This window comes from Ostrea edulis, chromosome 2 (genome assembly GCF_947568905.1).
Source record: "Ostrea edulis chromosome 2, xbOstEdul1.1, whole genome shotgun sequence".
Lineage (NCBI taxonomy): Eukaryota > Metazoa > Mollusca > Bivalvia > Ostreida > Ostreidae > Ostrea > Ostrea edulis.
The window spans coordinates 12,862,940-12,886,733 of NC_079165.1; the positions used below are offsets into that span (position 1 = coordinate 12,862,940).

The 23,794-nt window shown below is 34.7% G+C and overlaps 1 protein-coding gene across 1 annotated transcript; it reads left to right on the top strand.

The window, feature by feature from the left end:
* Positions 1–8,623: 8,623 nt before the first annotated feature.
* LOC125681294 (serum paraoxonase/arylesterase 1-like) lies at positions 8,624–23,794 on the top strand. Its single transcript, XM_048921320.2, has 9 exons — positions 8,624–8,775; positions 11,048–11,118; positions 11,341–11,396; positions 15,198–15,384; positions 16,073–16,196; positions 16,299–16,499; positions 17,237–17,318; positions 19,587–19,721; positions 23,286–23,794. Exons 1-9 carry the CDS (start codon positions 8,711–8,713, stop codon positions 23,454–23,456), a joined length of 1,092 nt encoding a protein of 363 aa, XP_048777277.2. The 5' UTR covers positions 8,624–8,710; the 3' UTR covers positions 23,457–23,794.

Consider the following 23,794-nt stretch of genomic DNA (forward strand, 5'->3'; position numbering starts at 1 on the left):
TATAAGGGGATTGCTACACCACTATTTTTGAAGGAGTTAGGGTCCTTGGACTTAGATTTATATTATTCAAGTACCTTGTATTCGCAACTCCTCTTAAACCCTTTGGGGGATTTCAATGAAACCTGGTACATTTACAAATGAAGATCACAAAGTGTAGATTTGCATATTACAAGGGGAATATTGTCTAACTATTTTTGAAGGAGTTACAGCCCTTGGACTTAGATGTATTTAATGCAAAATACATTGTTATTGCAACTTCATGGATACTCCTTTAATGAATTTTAATTTAACAGTATTGTCAAACAAATGTTAAAGCGGCCATTTTGAAAATTTGAAAAGTTAATTGCACCCCTCCTAATGACCCCCTATCAGCTCACAAAGTTTGAAGTGGATCAGTCGAAGCACGTTCATAAAATCGCGCGGACAAATTTCTCACTAAAGAAGAGGAAAAATAAGAAGAAAATAAGAAGAAGAATAAGAAACGGAGCAAAAACAATATGTCTCCGACACTTTGTGTTCGGAGACATAATAATAATACCATATTTATATAGCACCCTTTTCATACACTATGTACGCTCAAAGGTGCTTTACAATGCATGTATACCTTACAACAGAATTTCATACACATAATACATGGAAAATAAATGAAACATTAAAAAGCAATGATATAAAAGGCGTTACCACATGTAAACAGTCCGTAGTTGTACCTATCCTGATTGTACATATAAAACATGAAAACACAAGATACCATAAATATGCTTGATAATAATAAACATCAGTTTCAGGGCGTATTAAATTAATAAGAATAATGAAATACACACACAGCATATAATGTCTCAGTTATGATAAATTAAAACAAAGATTTTTTAAAATATAAAGCCATCACAAAATGGTACTCGAAAACTAAGACACACAGTCAAAACAAATAAGGCAATCTTCATGCACTGAAACATCAAACTCGAATGACTGAAATGATAGAAACTAGTCCTGGAAAACTTGATGGAAAAAATGTGTTTTCAGTGACTTCTTGAACGCACACAGTGTTCTACAGTCCCTTACATGTTCTGGAAGGGCATTCAACAGTTTTAGAGCTATTGCTCTGAAACACCGAACACATAACGGTTCGACTTTTTGGAACAACTAGAGTGACCGATTGTTTTATAGACCTAAAATTTCGGTTAGGTTTGTATACCTCTAGTAATCGTTTGATATAAGTTGGGCACTCATCATGTAAGGCTTTGTAAGAATAAGTAAGTATCTTATATTGTGCCCTATACTGCACAGGTAACCAGTGTAGTTCTCGTAGTATTGGAGTGATATGGTTGTAACCAGAGGTCCTGGATATGAGACGTGCGGCAGTGTTCAGAATATGTTGGAGCTTGCTCAGGACTTTCTTTGGAACACCAACCAGGAGAGCGTTACAGTAATCTAACCATTATGTATTCGGGAGTTCACAAGAGATTCATTTGCTTCTAGTTGCTTCTACAATAAAAGATAAGGTGTTTTTGTGTTTTCGATTTCATTTCTACACAATTTACACTTATTTGTTACAGTGTTGTTCTGTTTGCTAAGAAGGAGATTATTACTCAATAAGTTGTATATTAGTTTATAATTAAACTCTGCTAAGGATTTGTCTTCAATGTATTTAACTTTCAATAAAAATAGTGATTCCCATTCCTTTTTATCTGTTATTTGGAACTCTCTACTTAACTTTGTTAGCGAGGGTTTTTGGAATTTATGTTTAAGTAGTGCAGAAAATCTTAGTTTTATGTTGTAAACATAAATTTTTATCTATAGTTTTGGTTTTGATGTAGGGAAGTTTCGAAAAATCATATCCGAGTTCAATAGTTTTTAAAAATATGTCGTATCATCTTATACTCGCATAGCCAGTTCGTTTTCTTAGTAAGACAATCTTTGTTGACCTGAGTCATTAAAAATATCTTTAACATATAAAATTCAACTCTTTTTGTCCAATCATCAAAACATATTAATTTACCTTTGAAGAGAAAATTTGCATTTGACCATATTGGCTGTAGAAGTAATTTTTCAGTGGAGTTTTTTTTTTTTTGGATGCATTTCGTTTTTAATTACATACGTATATATACATAAACACACACATACATATACACACACATATATACATACATTTATATATATACACACACGTATACATATATATACACACACATATATATATATTTAAATCATACACTATATTACTTTTAAGAAAATTAAGATATAAGACACATACATATAGATATACATTCATATACATAAATTCGATATTTATAATACTATAACAAATATATATAAATATGGTAGAGATATTTTTCAATACGCCATGCTGCCTGAGGGGAACAGCCTTAAACACACAATGTCCATATTTTCCCCTTCAGGCAGCTTCACTGAAGGACAGACTCCTTCAGATAGTCTGACTATTTTTTATTATTATCATCACAAAGTCATAGAAATATCATAAAACCATTTATAATTGAAGTTGAAATTCAATGTTTTATAAGTCTCATATTGGTACATTAAGTTTGTTTTTACAAAATAGGAAATGTCATTAATATTTTCTTCTTTATTTTCATATCTTAACTTCATCTTTATTTTTTATATGTAATAAGCTGTATATGATAATAAATGATTTATTGAAGTGGTAGTTTTATTTTCTTCATGAAAAAATCCTAATGCAACATGTTTCCATTTTAAATTAAATTTGAAATGATTTTCTAATTTCTTCCATATTAATTGTACGTTTCTACACTCAAAGATTAAATGTTTTGTGTCTTTGAGTGTTTGGCAATACGGGCATTGATTGGATACATTCTTATTCCATTTGTGAACAGATTTATTATTATTAAGTAGATTTTGTAGGAGTTTGTAATTAAATTCTGCTAATTGCTTGTCTTTGATTTTAGTGATTTTTGACTGATAAATATTTGTTTTGTTTTCTTCAAAATTGAAATTGAAGCTTTTTGCCCAAAATCTCTCACAGTAGGGTTTAATAAAGATTTTATTGATAAATATATCATATATTGTTTTGCTATTTATCAAGTTTAGGGGTATTCTTCTCTTGTTTTCTAATAAAATGTTACTTTGTTTTCTTATATTTATATAGACTCCTTTTGAAGTATCGTGATATTTTTGGACAGGTTTACTAACCTTTTCCAGTGTGTTATATTCGCAAATCCAGTTAGACTTGTTGACAAGAATATTAGAAAAATAATTGATATCATGAAAATTTCCGTTTTCATCAAACAGGTCTTTAATGTATAAAATTCCACTTTTTATCCAATCTGTGTAAAAAAGAAGTTTACCATTAAATCGAGTCAAATTGTTTAACCATATAGTTTGCGATAATACTTCAACGTCAGTCATCTCTTTTATTTTATGTGATTTATGTTTGCATTCATTCAATGTACTGAGTACTTCACAGTAAAATATTGGTAATGATTTGAAAAATTTGCTTTATTTCATCAGTACTGGTTGTATTTGTCATTATGAGATATTCGGGTGTAACGAATCTTTTAAGAATACACGAATTAAAGAAAGATTTTAAAGATGATTGTTTTTCATTGAAAATTCTTGTTACCCAAGCAGCCTTGAGTGCTTTTAATTTACAATCAATATCAACAATACCTATTCCTCCTTCATCTTGTTTTCCAATTAAAGTATATCTTTTTATCCTTTCTCTTTTGCCCCATAGGAAATTGAAGATTGTTTTCTTTATTTTTTTTTATGGATTCTTTTCTTGGATATTGCAATATAGTTGCACTATAGTATAATTGTGTTAATGCTAAAGTATTTATTACGGTACATTTTCCATATAAGGTTAATTTTCTTGTATTCCACATTGTAAGTCTTTTTTCTAGTTTATTAATTTTTTCCGTCCAGTTTTTATTGTAACAACAGGGGATGCTTACTCCTCCTAGGCACCTGATCCCACCTCTGGTGTGTCCAGGGGTCCGTGTTTGCCCAACTATCTATTTTGTATTGCTTGTAGGAGTTATGAGATTGATCACTGTTCGTTATATTCACCTTGCATTGATTAGCATCATGACCTATATATATCCCTAAGCATTTAACAGGTGCATTGGTGATATTGATATCATATAATTTATCATATCTGTTTTTCAAAGGACCTAATAGTATTCCTTCAGATTTATTTTTATTGAGTTGCATTCCTGATACCTGACCAAAGTGTTCAATTATTTTAATGACTTTTTCTATAGATCTGATATCCTGTATAAAAAAAAAAGTGATGTGTCGTCTGCATGTTGAAGTATTTTTATTTCATTAGTCATAAGGTCATTACTAAAGCCTTTAACTTCAGGTGAATTGTGAATTTTTTTCGACATTATTTCTACGATAAATATAAAAAGCAATGCTGAGATTGGACATCCTTGTCGAATGCCTTTGGTCATTTTACAGGTCCTAGACATCCATCCATTATTTTTTATGCGATATACAGGATTTGTATATAAAAATTTTATCCATTTTATGAATTCCTCTCCAAAATTAAATTTATTAAGGGTGTTGAACATGAAATTCCATTCTACAGAATCGAAAACTTTTTGAAAATCAAGAAGTAAAATTGCTCCTTCTTTTTGTTTTGTTTCACATATTCAAATATATCAAGTAAAAGTCTTGCATTTTCACTGATATATCTACCTTTAATGTATGCGGATTGGTCTTTACTTATTAGTTTATCTATAACTTTTTGTAATCTTATAGCGAAAATTTGTGCTAAAATTTTATAATCACAATTTGTAAGACTAATTGGTCTATAATTTCGAAGATCATTTTTCTCTCCCTTTTTATGTATCAGAGAAATAATTGATAATTTTAAAGAAAAAGTCATTTCCTCTTTTTCAAATGTTGTAATTAGTGATTTATAAAAGTAATTTTTAATGTCATTCCAAAATATTTATGGAATTCGATAGGTATTCCATCAGATCCGGGGGATTTGTTGTTTTTCATCTGTTTTATAGCTTGTGCACATTCGGAAACCGTTGGAAGATTATCACATATATCTTTTTCTTGATTGGTTAGTTGAGGACATTCACAATCCTCTAAATATTTTTTTTATATTTTCATCTGGGACATGATTTGTTGAATACAAGTTTTCATAAAAATTGCAAAGTGAATTCATTATATCTTCAGTTTTATTTATCATTTTATTATCTTCTTTAATTTCGTGTATTGTATTTGCAGATTGTTTTTTTCTTTCTAGTCTTAAAAAGTAGGATGTGTTCCTTTCTCCATTTTCTATCCAATTTGCTTTTGATCTAATAAATGCAGCTTTAGTTGTTTTCGAATAGATTTCATCTAATTCGACTTCAAGAGATTTTTTTCTATTCATATCTATTAAATGATGCGGTGACAGTTCAATTTTTTCTATTTCCTTTTCTAACACTGTAATTCTTTGTTTTCTATTTAGGCTTTTTTGTTTTGAAAAATTTACCGAAAATTCTTTGATAATAGATTTCACCTTTTCCCATCTTGTTTGACTATCAATTACATTTTCTAAATCTTCTTGTTTATCTTTTAACAGTTGTTTTAACTCGGTAGTGTAGTTTATATCTGCTAATAGCGAGGTATTTAATTTCCAAAAACCTTTACCCCTGTTTTCTTTATTCATTAAAAGGTTTAATCTAATTGATAAATGATCCGAGCTTCTATTACCTAGCGTATTTGGAGGTTTTCTAAGAAAGACATTTGACATATCTAACTCAAAATTTTCAGACATGAATATAAAGTCTATTCTACTTTTAGGTATTCCATTTCCGTCACACCACGTGAATCCTTCTCTTTCTTTATGTATCATTTTCCATGTATCGACTAAGTTTCAATATGATAGCAGATCTTCTAAATGTTTTGAGCTTTTATCTCTATATGTTGATTGTGATTGATGTCTATCCTGTTTATTAAGAATCGTATTAAAATCTCCTGCAAGTATAGTATTGTTTTCACTCATTGCTAGCTTAAAAATCCACGTTTTTAATTTTTTGAAAAATTCTATTCTACTTTTATCATCATTGGGTGCATAAACATTTACGAGTGTGATAATTAGATCATGACTTTAATATTAATCAAAAGTTTACGACCATCAACAGATCTGTGTATATTTATGATGTCAAAATTAAGCTTTTTATGAAAAAGAATGGATACTCCTCTGCTATGAGCAGAGTCAGTATTAGAGTGTATGGATGTACCAAACCATCTTGAGTCATACTTAAAATTATTTTTTTCGCAAAAATGTGTTTCTTGTAGAAAAATCACATCACATTGTTATCATTAAACCATTGATATAATGTATTTCTTTTCTCATAACCATTTAAACCCCTTACATTCAGGGTAATACACTTCAAATGTTCCATAGCGAAAATAGCAGACAAAAAATCGTGTCAGGTATAAACAAATATGAGAGACTGTTATAATAATTATTTGACTGAAACCGGGCGAGGTAACCCAGATTTGGATTTGTTTTTCGATTTTTTCTTAACTTCTGTGGCTACCCGTCCAAGTATCTGTCCTAGTACATTTTTTCCAGGCCAGGTTGAGGTTTTTGTGTGCATGGATTGATCATAGTTGAGGCCTGTAGCCTAAAAATCATTGTATGTGGTTTCTGCGAAAATGACATTTTTGGTAGAGTTTTCAAGAACATCTCGGAAATTCTCAACTTGTTCCGATTTTTTTCGAAATAATCTCCTCCATGATCTGAATCCGTGATGAAATCCAACTATCCGATGTAGTGACAAAGTTGCCAATTCTTTGGCTTCGAGTGCCGACTTAGCTGCTCAGATTTTATCGGCAGCCATGAGATCGCCGGATCTTATAGCTTTTACACACTGGAAGGCCTGTTCTGCAGAATTGAATTTTTCACCAAATACAGATATTTCACATGGGTAGAAATTTGAAAGAGCATTTTGTTCGCCTTGGAATAGAATATAGTTATTGGGGCATTTTTTAGCATGGGCAGAGCATTGTTCATCACCCGGGGGGGGGGGGGGGGGGGGTGCCCCGGTTGAAGGCAAACTTTGCATTTAGTTTCTTCCGTGCATTCATTGGTGGGGTGGTCAGAACTCCAGCAAATTCGGCATTTTCGTTTGGGGGGTTTTGGTTGACCGTAATGATAAATGCGGCACAGTATCCCTGCGCAGTAGCTCGTGCGAGGGAGAAATTTGTTATCTGGAAAGGGTTCTAAATAAATGTATCTGTTGCCATTTAACACACCAGTAATCTTTTTTGTCATCGGATTTCTTATTTTTTCATATTGTAGGTCACTTTTTGGGTTAGCACCAAGTTTTGTGAGCATCGCCAAAATTTCTTTGTCATCGACAGACAGGGGCACTCCAGACACAGTCACTGTAAGAACTCTATCTGCGGGTGATTTTGACCCAGTGACATAGGGATTTTGCTCGTATACATTGAAGTTTTGATTGTTGATATCAATCCCTTGAGTTAATAGAGTTTGTTTACTTTCATCATTGGTCAGGTATATACGCCAAAGATCACGGTCAAGCTGGATGCAACGTACCGTGTCCCCGACTGAGTGAATGACACTTTGCATAAGTTCAAAGTCTGAAATTTGATTGTTTCTGTTCATTTGGATTTCCCTATTTTTTAAATAAACTGGCTTAGATAAGGTTTCCATATTGCAGAAAGACTTTTACCAATGTTTAACACAGAATAATTTCAGGTAAACACGGGTGAACACGTACTCACCACACAGCAGAACTGTTCACAAAAAGGATCTCCAAAGTTTTCACTATACGTAAAGTTGAATTCTGCACAAAATTAAATTCATATATCGGCGACAACGTCGCGAAATCATTTGGTGAATCTGGAGACCAACTGACTACGAAAACAGTCCAAATATTGTCAAAATTGACGGAGCAGAGTAGGTCACAGCTTACCTTAGCCCAGTCACGTGACTTTTTCAGTGGCGTTAAGAGTTTGGTTTGTGTTGTCTTGACAAAGGTTGAAGCAAAAAACACCTGTTTATAAAACACTGGAAAATATTTAAGAATGCCATAATTGTTAGCTGATGTTTCAGAAGTCTTAGCTAAATAATCAATGTCAAGATTTAAAGTTTTGCAGAAACGTTCTGCATATCTCTTAATTATATGATTACTTGTAATAAGTAAAATACATTCTGATTTTGTGAAATTTAATTTTGACCCTGCTAATTCACAGAAACTTTTAATGGTGTTTATTGTATGTTTTAGAGAATCGGTATCACTTAAAACCACTGTCATGTCGTCTGCATGTTGAATATTTTTTATTTTTTATTTTTGAAACCGTGACATATACTGTATCTATTTTGATTTCATGATAAAATAATAACCATATCTTATACACATTGTATCTTATACATGTATTTCATTTGTTTTGTATATTTCTATATGTTTTGTCCCGTTTCATAAATAAAAATCTTGAAACTTCAAAAGAAAATGTTTGCATATGAATAACAAGATGATCGAATATAAGTGGATATTTTCAGGTATAATCAAGATGTTTATTATATTGCCACGTTTTATTCGCCATAGTTGAGGGTCGAACTTCAAAGTAAACCAAGGCAAGTGTTCCGATCCCGATCTCATACGTGTGATATAACAAAAAAAGTCATGTGACAGTAACACGCTTCCGTACGATGTAGGTTAAAGCCGGAGTCCACTTTTTCCCTGGGACACAACAAACAAACATGATCTTGAAAACTCTCTTTGGAATTGCACTGGCATTGTCCATTACGTTTATTTTCAAAATAGTGTAAGTATAAACCAGATAAGGGAACGGTAGTAGCATTTGTATAAATATATTTTAAGTAAGCGATAGTTTGTTAATCCGACAGGACGACAATCTCTTCCACCTGACATTTAAGTAAACATCCTGAGCGACTGGGTCAATATCCATGTCATGAGCAGTATATTCTGTATGACAAATCGAAGCAAATGCTCAATCGTACATTTAACGAAAATAAATATACCCCCAGCAGCAGGGAGAGGTATTGTGTATGCTGGAGGAACAAAATACATTGTATTAACATTTTCCCGTCATTTTTATCATCTCTCTCTCTCTAACAAGTTAGTGTAAACAATATTTATTCAGAAATAATGTTTACAAAGTATGTATAATAAGAGATTAAGAAACACGCCAAAAGCCATGTCTTAATCTCACTCTTGTTATTTTACAAGTCAGAGGTGAAAGAAATATCTAGGTCAACTATACCTATAATAACAATAGTAAAGAGGATCTGAAGCTGAAGTAAAATATTTCATTCACCCCAACAGTTAGGATTGTTTAAATGGTGATTATATCCGATGCCTATTTTCATTACATGATCTATTTATAATATTTTGTCTAACATCATCATACTATCGACATTATGTAGATAATAACTGAGTAAGTTTGGGTTTTCTATGTGCTTTGTTTTGCTTTCCTTTCAGGATTCTTTGCTTAGAATGAGAGGTCACCTAGGGGCCCGTTTCACAAAGATTTCAATGGATACATAATTTATGTGGATTGCTGCACCTGCATCTTACTTGATAGCTTGTTGAAGCATCTCTGCTGACCCCAAATCTTATTTAATGGCTCGTTCAATTTATTGTTGTCCAGATACGACACTCTCATTTTATTATTTGGATTGACACATCGGTCGCTGTTCCCTTATTATCACTTTGAAAGTTGTCGTCTGGTATGCAATTGAGGACTGGTTTCTCAATAAATTCAATATACCAATTATATGTGATAGACAAGCAACCCTATTTGTCAAATACAATAAAAGAAACTTATACACAGTACAAATTTTAGTAATGCTTATTGACAAATGATACATATTTGCAAGCCCCAAAACTAAATGTTTGTGTTGTGAAAAAAAAACATATTTTCATAGATTCTATATAGAACAATCTCTGCTGCTAACAAGCTGTAAATACACTGAATATGAGAAATACTGGCAGAATATATGTGACTTGCTTTAATTATGTACATGTACTGTTAACAGAAAACAATTGATTTACATGAAATGATTGAGACGGATCAGTGGACCAGGCAAAACTCTCTCTCTCTCTCTCTCTCTCTCTCTCTCTCTCTCTCTCTCCATCTTGAAATTAAATACATTTCCCATTATATATACATATGAACTTCTAAATATACACATATGTTTGTACTTGCTTGAAATGTGTATATAATATTATCATGTATTGTTAATATGTAAATGTTTATTTATTGTGAAAGCAAAATATAAATGAACTACAAAAAAACCCACATATGAGCAAAAACGGATGAAATTCAAATTACAACAACATTGATAGGAAAGTTTAATCCTATGTGGTCAAAGACTGGAGAGCTGTTAAAACAAGTCAATGGTTTGAAATGTCACACTCTAGGCTTGAAAATAAAAGTTGAAACAAAAAAAAAGTTGTCGTCAGCATCCTTAACGTGCTTATCAGAGTTTTATAGACTCATGTCTGGTGAGATTTACTCCTACCATGTTATCTCTACATCTTAATGCCGTGTCACATTTTAATATCATTTGCCCTACAAACTTTGATATTGTTGTACTTCCAATGTTTACTAGAATGTCCTGTAATAATATTCATTGAAAAGTACTTGTATGCTATTTAGATTTTCATATATTGAGAGGTCCGATTCTTGATCACAGTCTGCGTCCAACGATAGCATTATACATCATGACTGTTTCTCCGCCAAGCTTCAAGCATGGCAAGTGAAATGCCTTCAGACGTGACCTTAAAATCGAAGGTCAAATTCTAGGATGAATGTCGGCGCGATAAAGACCTTTACTCTCGTAAGCTTGGTGCAAGGTCAAAATTTGTGGCACTTCATCTAATGCTGGTAACGTCTGTTGATGAGTGAAACATTCTCAAATTGGAGGTAGAAAAAATATGCCAAGAAATAAAACAAACCTTTTGTTATATTTCAGCATGATGATGGAGTACCACAAAACACTGTGGAACCACAGACCAGGAAACTGTCACAAAAATATGCCAAGAAATAAAACAAACCTTTTGTTATATTTCAGCATGATGATGGAGTACCACAAAACACTGTGGAACCACAGACCAGGAAACTGTCACATCGTGGAAGGAATAGGTAACAAGGCAGCTGATTGCCTTCCTGGATATTGTAAAGGCCCTTATTAGCACATTAATTACTGAAAGTGTTTTCCTAGCATACGTTGAAATATCGGAATGCTTATGTATGTGATTAGTATAGGTTATATTGCAGTATCAGGCATCACAATTATAGCTTTGTAATGATTTGTTGTACTTTTCTCATTTGTAGTATATTATGGCGGGTTTTTATTTCTTGCAGAATTTGGATCTGAAGACATGCAGACCACTACGTCTGGTTTGACCTTTATCACATCTGTAAGTTATACCAGCATTAAACCGGAAAACGTATAAAAATTATAGATATTACATGTAGTTGATGATAAAATTAAAACTTTTAACCCTCGAGAAACCATTGTCAACCGAAGCGTAGCGGAGGTTGACAATGGGTGTTACCCTCAACTACTGTCCATACAATATTTGTTTCATCATACTGAGTGTTATATAAACAACAATCTACGGCGAACTGCACGCGCAAAATTTGACGCATATTATATATTTTTTTTTAAATTATCACCCGTTGTTTGCTAATGTTACCCGTTGCTACATACTATTACCCTGAAGCGCGTGATTTCTATTCACAGAGGGAAATATTACGTTTTTTCAATTGTCTTTCAACCATCAGTTTTTACATGAAAGTATGAAAAAAGTTGATGTTACAGGGCTTTCACCATATCGTTTAAAGTCAGCATTTCGCAACTTCTACTAGTGGCGGATTTAAGGGGGCGCAGCCGGCACCCCCCCCCCCCCCCCCGGTAAATTTTTCAAATTTAAGATAAATCGTGGTATCTTGTTTAGAAAAATGTACTAAACGATAAAAGAAGCAATACTTTCTTCCACTACCGAAGAAATAAATAACAAATCTTTTGATTTCTTGAATTACTTCATTAGAACTTAATTTCTTTCAAAAACCCTTAAAATTTGCAGCATAATGATACAGTACGGCCAACGCGGATTCCGTATTTTCCGCGCTCCCCCCGCGGGATAGAGCTACCGCGGTATATCTCAGGTAACCCTGCATATCCCGCGCTCCCCCGCGGTCCCGCTGTCCTCGTCGCGGTCTCACCTGTAGATGATTAATGCCATCAACAAACGCGAGTTATCTCCCGTTAACGTAAAAAAATTATATACTGATCATAAACTGAAAACAGATCGTTTGTTCAGCAATACTATAAATAAATCATTAAATTGCCATATACATGTGCATGCATCGCTTGTAAAACACATTTTACAAAAACTTCTCATGTTACCTTTATTGAACCACACATTCAATATAAGGGTAGATTACCATATACCAATGTCGGAAGATGACCATATGCAAGTGCATATATATACGCTTTATCCGTAAAACGGCAAAAGTAACTTCACGAAAACTGATTATCCCTGTCAGTATCAATCACTTACTAATTGTTTTTCAGGAATTTAATTCTATACAATGCATTTGTACAAATATTTAAAAACAAAACATGGATAACATAAATTTATATTAAAGTAGGGAAAGGAAAACCTTGCATCAGCAAATTCTAACCTTTATAAAATTTGAGAGAGAGAGAGAGAGAGAGAGAGAGAGAGAGAGAGAGAGAGAGAGAGAGTACTATTTAACATAGCTGACTGGACTGTGAAGAAACGGTCATGGGTATGTGTATATCTGTTACATAACACGCCCTGTCTGCTCCGAATACCGTCTGCTCCAACACCCCAGACATCGATCGGCACACGCTTTACCCGTGAAACAGCAAAAGTAACTTCACGAAAACTGATTTTCCCTGTTAGTATCAATCACAGATTGGTGGTTTCATAACTTATTTTTCAGGAATATAAGACTATACATGTATTTGTACAAATATATATTGCGAAAAACATGTATCACGCAAATATTAAAGTAGGAAAACATCAAACTCTATATAAAATTTGAGAGGGGGGATAAAACGTGTAAAGTGAGGACAATTTTTAACCATTTGACAAAAATCTGCCCAAGTTACATCTCCATAAACGTGACCCGCAGCATACGAAAGATGTAGATACAAACTGTTAGATTAGAGGGGACAAGTGGTGTGAGGATATGTTCTAATTAATATTCTCTCCAAACCATTTTTCCCCAATTCGAAAGAGAGTATTATATAGGTGTCCCTATAGCTATACCTAACACAGTACATTTTGTGAAGACGTCCTAACTTAACAGGTTTCATTGTGTATAGAACGTCTAGGGTATGTGTATATCTGTTACATAACACTTCCTGTCTGCTTCTATTACGCCCCAGACCTCGATCAGCGCACGCTCTACCCGTGAAACTGCTAAGACAACATTAGACTAGCCACACAAACACCGCCTGGTAATCAATACAAATAAAGCATCAATCTAATCAAAATAAAATATTAATTGGATCCAAATTCTCAAATTTTAATTACATTTCTGGGGCTTTGAACATCTGAGAGAGAGGAGAAAAAAACGCAATGCATATTTTAAAGGAGGTAATATAATACCTAAAAGTAGATAACAAGTAAAACACAGTTTTGGGGTATACGCCACCCCTGTCGTATATGTGTGACCTTCCTCTACAGCGTATATTAAATTTTGATTTAACATGCAATTAGAGAGTAATTTTGATGATACTGACATTCATATGTACCGTAATAAAAGGAATTAGTAAGTTGTAAGCGAGGAAACCAGCACTTGACGAAGGAATTAAAAACAAACACCCTAGTTTAATTACTGGTAAAATTTGTTGGGTATACATGTAGGTAATTGTAAGCTGATAAGCTGATCGCATGCCCTGGAGTAGAGACATTACAATTTTGACATCCTGTATTCGACGCGTTGAACGTATACACACAGGGTCTTCTCCCCCGTGTGTTGTTTTAAGAACACGTGCAGCAGGGACCCAACAGGTGTACATTTAGTTCGATTGAAATGAGAAAACAAAAATCTTTCTTTTAGCATAATATAAAATTTACATTTTGTTATTCTTAAAACATACAAAATAATATTTTGTTACTAATAAATGATTGAACCAATTCTCGAAATCTACACAAACACCATTAAAACAGACAGAACATATTAATCTTGCACTCGTATACGGTCATTTGTAGATCTATTTGTATTATTTTTTCACTGTAAAAAATATTAGGACACAGCTCCTAATCCTTATCATTAATTGTAGCATAAAAATACTTTTAAAAAACAAAATTAAATGCCGGTTTTTTTTTTTTTTTTTTTTTTTTTTTTTTTAGAATAAAACAATTGGAGGTGTATTAAATATGCTAAATCCTAAGTATATCTGGTTTTAGTAGGTCCCTGATTTTATTTTTCATTTTTCTAAAATGATTTATTTAATATACCGGTATGTAATGCGAGATAGCTGTCCATAAGCAAGCCGTACTCATTTTTTTGCAGACGAATGAAATAGATCTATGAAATTGTCCTAACAGGTAAATAACGGTACTTCACACCGCGGCGGTGTAAATCTGCCCCGCGGAGGGATAGCGCGGGAAGGATTAACATACCGCGGGGGGAGCGCGGTCTAATACGGGATCCGCGATGGCCGTACTGTACCTTATGAAAAATAAAAGAAAATAGTACAAATCACTAAATAAGAGACATATTTCAAGTCCTATAAAATCTGTGAAATACAGGAGCTTCCGGGGGCTTCGCCCCCTGGACACCTACTAAGGCTTTGTCCTGGACCCACGGGGGTCTCACGGCGGCCCCCAGACCCACTGCCTCATAAAGTGGCGCCCCCTGTAACCGCAATTCCTGGATCCGCCCCTGTTTACGATCGTTATAATGATGTAATTTTTAAATACAACCTCCCGTTAGGTCTAATGCTGTCTGACATGTTCCATACCAATTGCTAGGCCTCTCTTTACATACGGATTTTGTCTGAACGATTATTCCTATTACCTGGAGTCAACAACAGATGGGCACTCCTCCTAGACACCTGGTCCCACCTCTGGCATGTCGACAGGTTTCTTTCAAAAGGTAGCGAGCCACCCGAATTAAATTATTACTTTATAACTTTTACAATTTGTAGAATAGATCTGGTCATTTTCACTTTATAGGGAATAAATGGAGTGTTTTTCGGACCAAGCTTTCAAGAGCAATACAATAAACAGAAGGCCAAAGGGCGGATCATGCTGTTTAACATGGAGAAACCAAAAGATGGAGTCAAAGAACTGAAGATTGTTGGAAACAATTTCAAATACAAAGATTTCTTTCCTCATGGTATCAGTGTTCTGGAGGACAAAGGTAGCTCTATAAAAGAATATTACATTTGTTTATACATATGCTATGATAGAATATTAAAACTGTTTTAGTTAGTTTCACTGGAAGGTCCCAGGTTTCATTCGTAAACCCAGAGCCACGCTTAACATAGGTGGTGACTGTTCCGTTGCCAATCGCCTGGCGTTAGAAGTGAAAGATCACGGGTCTTTCTGATAGAACGTACAACATGGGTTCGGTATCAATGTGAGCATGTGCAGGGCATATAACAATCGCTGCTTCATGTACAGCCTTGCGCACCTCCCATCGGTTATTTGTGATATGTTACTTATAAATGGTAACTATTTTTGTCAATAAAAACTTTTACGATAGGACTTGAATCAACATAAACAAACAAGGTATTTATTTATTATTTGTCATTGTACAAAACGTTACTCTAAGTCCCACAACGATTAGAAATAAAACGTATAGAAGAATTACGTAGTCGTTGAATGTCTAGAGCATGCATTATAATTGGTTAATATCGATATCATGCACGTCAATGTGATTTAAGCATCTCATGGAGGGCGCTGCTCTTTAACAACTAAACTGAGATTAAATCAGCCAACTGTGTAACATGTGATAGGCGGTTCGAAATTGATGCCTAGAGAAAAGAAATAAGACAAATATTAAAGTGGATTTTCTTTTTCATCAATGTGATACCTTTGTTGAATAGGTAAGGTGCTCTTGTTTGTTGTGGTACATCGAGCAGAAGAAGACACAGTGGAAAAGTTTGAGTTTCTGGAGAAGACCTTAGAATTAAAACATCTCAAAACCTATACAGGAAAACTAGCCCACATGTAATGTATTCACAGAAAGAATGGTTTCAATGTTAGGTTTCCTTCACTGCTTTTGATATCAATTCATAATTTGTTATCCGTTTAACCGGTACCTTGTTTCAGACTGAACGATGTCGCGGCCACAGGACCAGATACGTTTTACACAACTGATTTCGGCTATTATCGCAGTTTCTTAGGACATTTCATGGAAAACTTACTGGGACTTCACTTCGGGCATGTTTTATACTTCAATGGCTCGGATTTTATCATAGTGTCAGAGCCAACCATCATGGCTAACGGCATCGCTCTTGCAAAAAATGGAAAGTAAGTATTGATAAATTGAATAAATGAATTTTCCATCATGTTTATTCCTCAAATTGGAGATCAAACTTTATGCGATGTATTCGTAGATGCATTACAAAAGGCTGAAATTATATACCGCTTGGTTCAGTTGAAAAGCTATGTGGAATAGGATCTCGTTAAGAGTATGACTTTAAGATCACTTTGGAACTGAGCATAGTTGTCACAATGTTCAGAAAAAAATTATCGATAGCTGCATCTTTTGAGGTTTAAAAGACACGGTTGTGATATTTTACGCGTGCGTAGAAGTATAATTGACATATTAACCTTGATATTGAAACGTTGATGTTTTATTTGCGTATTATATTTATGATTGATTGATTGTATATTGTTTAACGTCCCTTTGAGAATCTTTCACTCATTTGGAGACGTCGCCATTACAATATCACATTTAACAACGCTCATCAATTGGATTGAGGTGTCCATGCCTTTAACTTTGGAAATGCAACTCCTATAACATTCATATCTGATATAAGTACTTAAAATCCTTGTGGAAATGTCTTCATTGGTACACATATTTATGAACTTGACCTTTAACCACCACTCACCATAAAAATTGATCATGCTTATGAAACTATATACATGCGCCATTTGTGTAAATTTTTGTATCAGATCAAATATACCAATATATGAGTTGATGGTCTCGAGATTAGGTGTTTGTTAATTAGTAGAGACGCATAGGAAATCCTCTCTATTTACAGATTAGTGTATGTGAACTCCAGCAGTAAGAGAAAGATGATGGTGTACAAAAGAGAGACAGATCACAGGCTTACCAAAGTAAATGTAAGTGAAGGTATTTAGATTGCTTACAGTAATCGGTTTCAGTTTTGTGTTTAATTGTATTTTCCTGATTCACAAAACAAGTGCAAGCATTGTAGCAACTACAACACATTGATCCTCTCTCAGTGGTGTTATAGAACTTGGATGTTGAAAGCGCCATAAACCTCATATTGTGCAGACTGTTTTCCCTCAGGTTGTAGATGTTTAGTTGTTTTTGTGGATAGGATTAGAGATTAATGTGTAAGGAGAGGCAGCATCACAGTAAATTTGAAATTATTTGTTAATGGTTTTACCTCATGTTAAGTGAAATCGTAGTATAGGGGACTCTAAATTTAAAATAGGTATATAAAAATCGTGTGAGGTCCTCCGTGACCGAGTGGTTAGAGCATCCCGCTTAAAATCACACTGCCTCTCACCTATGGTCGGCGCCGGTTCGAATCCTGCTCACACCTGTAAGTGAGAAAGTTTCCCAGTTTACTTTCGGAAGGTCGGTGGTCTCTTCCCAGGTAAATTGCATCTGGGTTCTCTCTTTCACCAATAAAAACTGGGCGCCACCAGATAACTGAAAAATTGTTGAGTGTGGCGGAAAACAGCAAAACAAACAAACAAATAAAAATAATGTGTGGTTCTTATTATTATAAGAAGTGATAGGTATCCAAGAGTTACCTCCACTTAAAGACGACGGATACAATTAGAAATTTCGCGCTTCTCCGCACAAAGAGATGCATATGCCATGAATCAAACTGTTTTACATCTGTAGAACGAAATACAATTTATATCAGGAGTAATTGTGATTATTGCTATTAATCATTTAGGAAATAATGATCGCATTTTCGTGTATGTTGTAGAATAACCTCCGAGGTCAAGAAATGTTGTTTTTAAATATAAAAACCGATGCGTTAGCTGAGGCTTTTATATTTCAAACAGTATTTTGAGATGGTTTTCAGATTTTGTGTATTAGACAAAAATATAGGCAATAATGTATGAAAAGAGACTACGTAAAACACCGATTTTGTTACTGACATTTTTGTTTGATTTCCTGAAAACATCTCAATTATTTTTTCTAAAACACATTCAATAGAATATTTTTATGGTCCCATGGGATGATGAATTACTGAAGCTGACTTCAATGTTGAATTAAGGAGAAGTTGAACTTTGTTCACTCTCATTACTATATCTGGCTTAAATTATCATATGTTGAGCATCACTGAAGATACCTTATTTGTCGAAATGCGCATCTGGTGCATCAAAATTGTACCGTATAAGTTTTACATATAGTACGTGATATCTTCAACGCATATCAATATTTAGATATTTCAAAGAAGTAAACAAATAATTTCATGAATATTTCATAACATTCAAAGGGCAATCGGTGGAGAAATTCGAGGAAATTGAAAAATTCCTAAAATCACACCTCGGTCATTTTCGAATTCGGTCGTTCGACACAACAATAAACTCAACACTTCAAAGACACAGCCAAAGTACTACAAGACATGATATAGTTGGATTGATTGATTGATTGAATATTGTTTAACGTCCCTCTCAAGAATATTTCACTATAACATAGTTATAAGGCTGTAATGTAATACGTAATATGTAATAGGAAGCGAGGAAACCAATGTCACTGATATGATATATTGCAATCACGTGATCAGTGTTCTGCTTATTGAAGTGTGGACAAATTTTTTATGCACTCAGATATTTACAAAATGTTTGTGTGTAAATGGAGAGCGTTCCAGATAGAACTCATGTTTTGTTAAATTGAAATATATTTGCTAAACACTTGTCTATCAATGCATAGGAAACGGTACACGATACTGTACATAGATTAGGATTGCTGCATGCTGCATTTTGTCACTAATACTCATGTTGATGGGTAGCAAAAATATCACTTTATTGAATACGAAGTGTAAATAAGCCTTACTCTGACTTCCAGAACATTCAGAAGACATCGATTCACAATGCACAACCTATGACTTTGTTTGATTGTTTGTTCGTTTTACATCTCATCGGCGATGTGTCACTCATATTGAGACGTTAACAGCTGTAGGCGAAGAACCCCAAATGTAGACGTATGCTTATCGACAATCACTATCTATATTTACGACTAAGGTTTGATGTGGCCATGGTACGAGCGGAGTTAGAACTCAAGACCTCCCGGTTACGATGCGAATGCTCTAACACAATCTTTACACAACAGGTACACGACGAAATGTACTTTTCTGTGGATAGATGATGTCTCACTTTATATTATTACTTCTGTATGTTCAGGAAATTGAGTTTGATACCATCCCAGACAACCCCGTGGTTGATCCCCAAACAGGAGATGTCTTGCAGGGCTGCCATCCAATAGGTTTCAAACTCATGCAACATCTAAATAACCCAATTGATCCAGGTGCATCACAGGTAATGTTTAGAAATAGTGAAATATAGTAACAGAAGAATTTACATGAATAACTGGGGATTTTAGTACTACTTCATGTCCATGTGCAATACTATATATACTAGCGGAAAAACGAAACTATGCATTATAAAATTTAGTATAATATTTCTATATTTATTGTTTATATCTATAAAATCTAAACAATCGATAAAGGAGATGTTTGTTTTTTTTAACAATATGGGATAGTACCCGACTCAGATGCACGGACTTTTTCATGGTTAGTGAACACATGTTGTTTATCGAAGGGCTCGTACGCACGAGTTTTACTGGCCAATACTGTTTGGAGTAAGAAGTGTAAAAGGTTTGTTTGGACACTATTCTTAAGGAAAGCATTTAGTTTTGACAAAATTTACCCTTCTGTCATGCCACGACTCAGCGAAAACCAATGTAATCATGCTGTTTGGATGCAAGGTGAAGATAACGAACAGTGATCAATCTCATGACTCCTATAAGCAATATAAAATAGATAGTTGGGCAAACACGGACCCCTGGACACACCAGAGGTGGGATCAGGTGCCTAGGAGGAGTAACATCCCCTGTCGACCGGTCACACCCGCCGTGAGCCCCATATCCTGATCAGGTAAAAGGAATTATCCGCAGTCAAAATCAGTGTGCCAAGAACGGCTTAACAATCGGTATGAAACACGTCAGACAGCATTTGACCCAATGCGAGGTTGTATTGACGAACTAGATCGTTATAACGACCATAAAATTTGCGAAATGCTGACTTCAATCGAGACTGTTGAAATCCCTGTACCATCAACTTGTTTGTCAGTAGCTTACCTCGATTTAAAAACTGACTATATCCAGAACAAGCTCTTGCATATCGAATCAGTTGAGATATATAAACACCATATGCAGGTGATAATGGAATATTGCTACACAAATATGGGAAGTTGACGATGGAGAAGCTGAAATCATGCCGTTTGTCACACAGTTGAGTTGTCAGTTTGCCGTTAATGTCTACTTTCAATGAAATATCTAAGTATGAAGCAGAAGTGGACGACTCTGTGGTGTCTTTTATTTCGAGCTCACAGGGATATATCAAATCGATATATGAATGAAAGCTATCATTGTTAATAGACAAAACGTCATCGATATATCTAAAAGTCGAATTGAAGGTCACAGCGAGATATTTTTTCTTCTCACGTAGAAGTGGATGCTTCAAGCTGGAATGGCACAAAACATCGTAGCAATACACTTTGGAGTTCATCGGAACACCATCCAGTCATCATGGAGACGTTTCCAACAATCTGGTAACACTCGGGATCGACCACGTTCTGGGCATCCTCGTGTGACGTCACATCGACAGGACAACCACATTAAACTTGTGCACCTGAGAAATCGTTTCCAGACAGCAAGTTTGACTGCTCGTAGCATTCCTGGACTTCGATTAATCAGTCCAAGAACTGTGCGTAATCGTCTGCACGAGCACAACATCAGACCAAGACGTCCAGCGGTGCGCTCAATACTACTTCAACGTCATCGTATCGCTAGACTAGCGTGGTGCAGACGACATATGCGATTCAGAATACAGGACTGGACCAATATTCTGCTCACTGATGAATCCAGATTTCATTTGGATTGCAGTGACGACCGTTGTAGAGTGTATCGTCGCGTTGGGTAGCGGTACCAGGACGCTTGTATTGTGCAACGTCGACAATTCGGTGGAGGTAGCGTTATGGTGTGGGGTGGAATAACAACAAGTGGAAGGACCCCTCTACAAATTGTCAATGGAAATCTCACCGACGTATGCTATCTAGACAAAATTAGTCAGCGCCATGTGATACCCTTCATACAGAGACAGCAAAATCACATCAATCTGCAGCAAGACAACGCAAGGCCACGTGTTGCATGTTCAAAAGAATGTCGATGTCTTGCCTTGGTCAGCTGTTTCCTCCGATTTATCGCCGATCGAGCACGTCTGGGATGAAATGGAACGACGTCTACGCCGATTACCAAATCAGCCAGTGACATTGGCTGATTTAGGCCAGGCTTTAACCAACATCTGGAACAACATCCCTCAAGCATTTCTGAACACTTTAGTGGCATCAATGAGGTGTCTTTGTCAAGCATGCGTGAATGCAAATGGTGGTTACACGCGTTATTAACTTTGTTAATTCAAGTTCGAATACCAGTGTCTTTCGAGTGTGTTGAAAGTGACTTATTCGACGTTAACATTAATCGATTATGAAATGCTGTAACGAATACATTTGTTAACAGTATTACAAAAAAGAAATCATTGTTATTTTATATTATTTTTTCATATATCAAATAATGCAGTTTCTTTTTTCCGCTAGTATACATGCTTGTCTCATGGAATGGTGTTTTTCTTTTTATGCTTATCAGATTCGAGATTTCGAAATGCTGATATATGTTAGTTACCGCATATTTGCGGCTTATGAAGCGTAAACTGTTCCAAATATACAATAAATTATACATTAATTTTGTAAAACCCATTCGATGTAGTTTGACTAATATGACACTATGCATCTTATACTATTCGTAACAATGAAATAGAAACAGAGACACGTAACATATTGTGACGCCCTTTCCTAGACGTCGTATGTTGCGACTTGACGTCAGTCAAGTTTAACAGAAGCTGACGGAAATAAAATGAACCAATCAAATAGCGTTTTACAAATGAAATCAAATCAAAGCGGCATCAAAATGTATCATGGGGAAAGAAATATCCAAGTGGTTGGTGACTTATTATGATTACGCTTGGCAATGTTTTGTCAAAAATAAAGATAGAGAAAGAGATAGAGAGAGACATTTTTAAAAAAAAAATTCTTAAAGAATTCCAATTCGATATAAAAATTTCCGAGGTCGAAATCTGAACATCGTTTTCGAACAAGTACGTATACCTGTACTAGTAATGCTTGGCTTCAAATGAAATCCCCAATGTGCTCGAGCAGGTTGGTCTATCAGAGATATTTGATAGTCTGCTTCAAAACTTAGCTCGTCAATTTATGTAGAAAGTATCAACTCCTTCAAAATTCAGTTTAGACAATACCATTAGACAAACTGAGTTTTGCCTGTTTGTGGTACGGTGGAAGTATTTGAATTCGTGGGATGATTTTCGTAGATTATCGATACAGTACAGTTCCTCTGGGATGCAATTTCGTGGAAATGATTTCTGTACATTGAAATATTGTATGTGTTGTGTATTTCATTCATGGGTTTTGACATTGAAGTGGTACCCAGTAATTCAGGGAAATTATTTCATCATGAAATTTATTTATTGCAATGTACATGTATTTGTCGTCACCTTTTGACACTCGCGGACTACGTCCCTCTTGACAAATTGTTACGCCATATATCGCAGACATGGCCCTATGTCATCTTACAACGACTGAGAGATCCAATCAAACGTATAAAAGGAGTCTGATTTATTTTCCATTTTAACATGATACAAACCACAAAAATACTTTGATATCTATTGTATTTGTAAAATGCGTATTATAAACATCTGCCTAAGTCTTACTTTCAGTTATCCAATTATTGTCAACCTGTTGTTCATGTAGGTCCTGATGGTACACATGGAAAAGAGTGGTGCTAATGTGACAGGCATCACAGAGCTGTTCTCAGATGACCTTGAACTCTATGGTTCCAGCGTAGCAACATTATACAAAAATCGAATGTTGATTGGTACAGTGTGTCACAAAATGATGTATTGTGAAGTTAAGGTGTTGTGATGCATATACTGTAATTATTTTTTTGCTTAGAAGATGGTAAATCTGTTCCCCTCTAAATTGCTTAGCGCTGTTTAGATGTATCTATTCTGTAATTGCTTTCATGTTTTATATCGATATTTTTTCATCTGTACAATCAAACGTTAATCGATATATGAGCCTATTATTCACATTTTACAAGTTTCATACAATTAATCATCCAAAGAAAAACATAGACGCTCTTTCTAAATGGATGTGACAAATGAATGCAAAACTGTATGTACATGTACACTTTTTATGACCCTTCAGTAGACCAGCTACAGAAGCAGTAAATCTATGGAGAAATAAACCATCGTCCTTAA

What these genes read in the sequence shown, in the direction of transcription:
- LOC125681294 (XM_048921320.2), top strand. Translation starts at nt 8,711, where the DNA reads ATGATCTTGAAAACTCTCTTTGGAATTGCACTGGCATTGTCCATTACG. An exon ending in GCTCTTGCAAAAAATGGAAA is followed by an intron (nt 16,500 to 17,236) that starts GTAAGTATTGAT and finishes CTCTATTTACAG; the next exon opens with ATTAGTGTATGTGAACTCCA. An exon ending in ACAGGCTTACCAAAGTAAAT is followed by an intron (nt 17,319 to 19,586) that starts GTAAGTGAAGGT and finishes CTGTATGTTCAG; the next exon opens with GAAATTGAGTTTGATACCAT.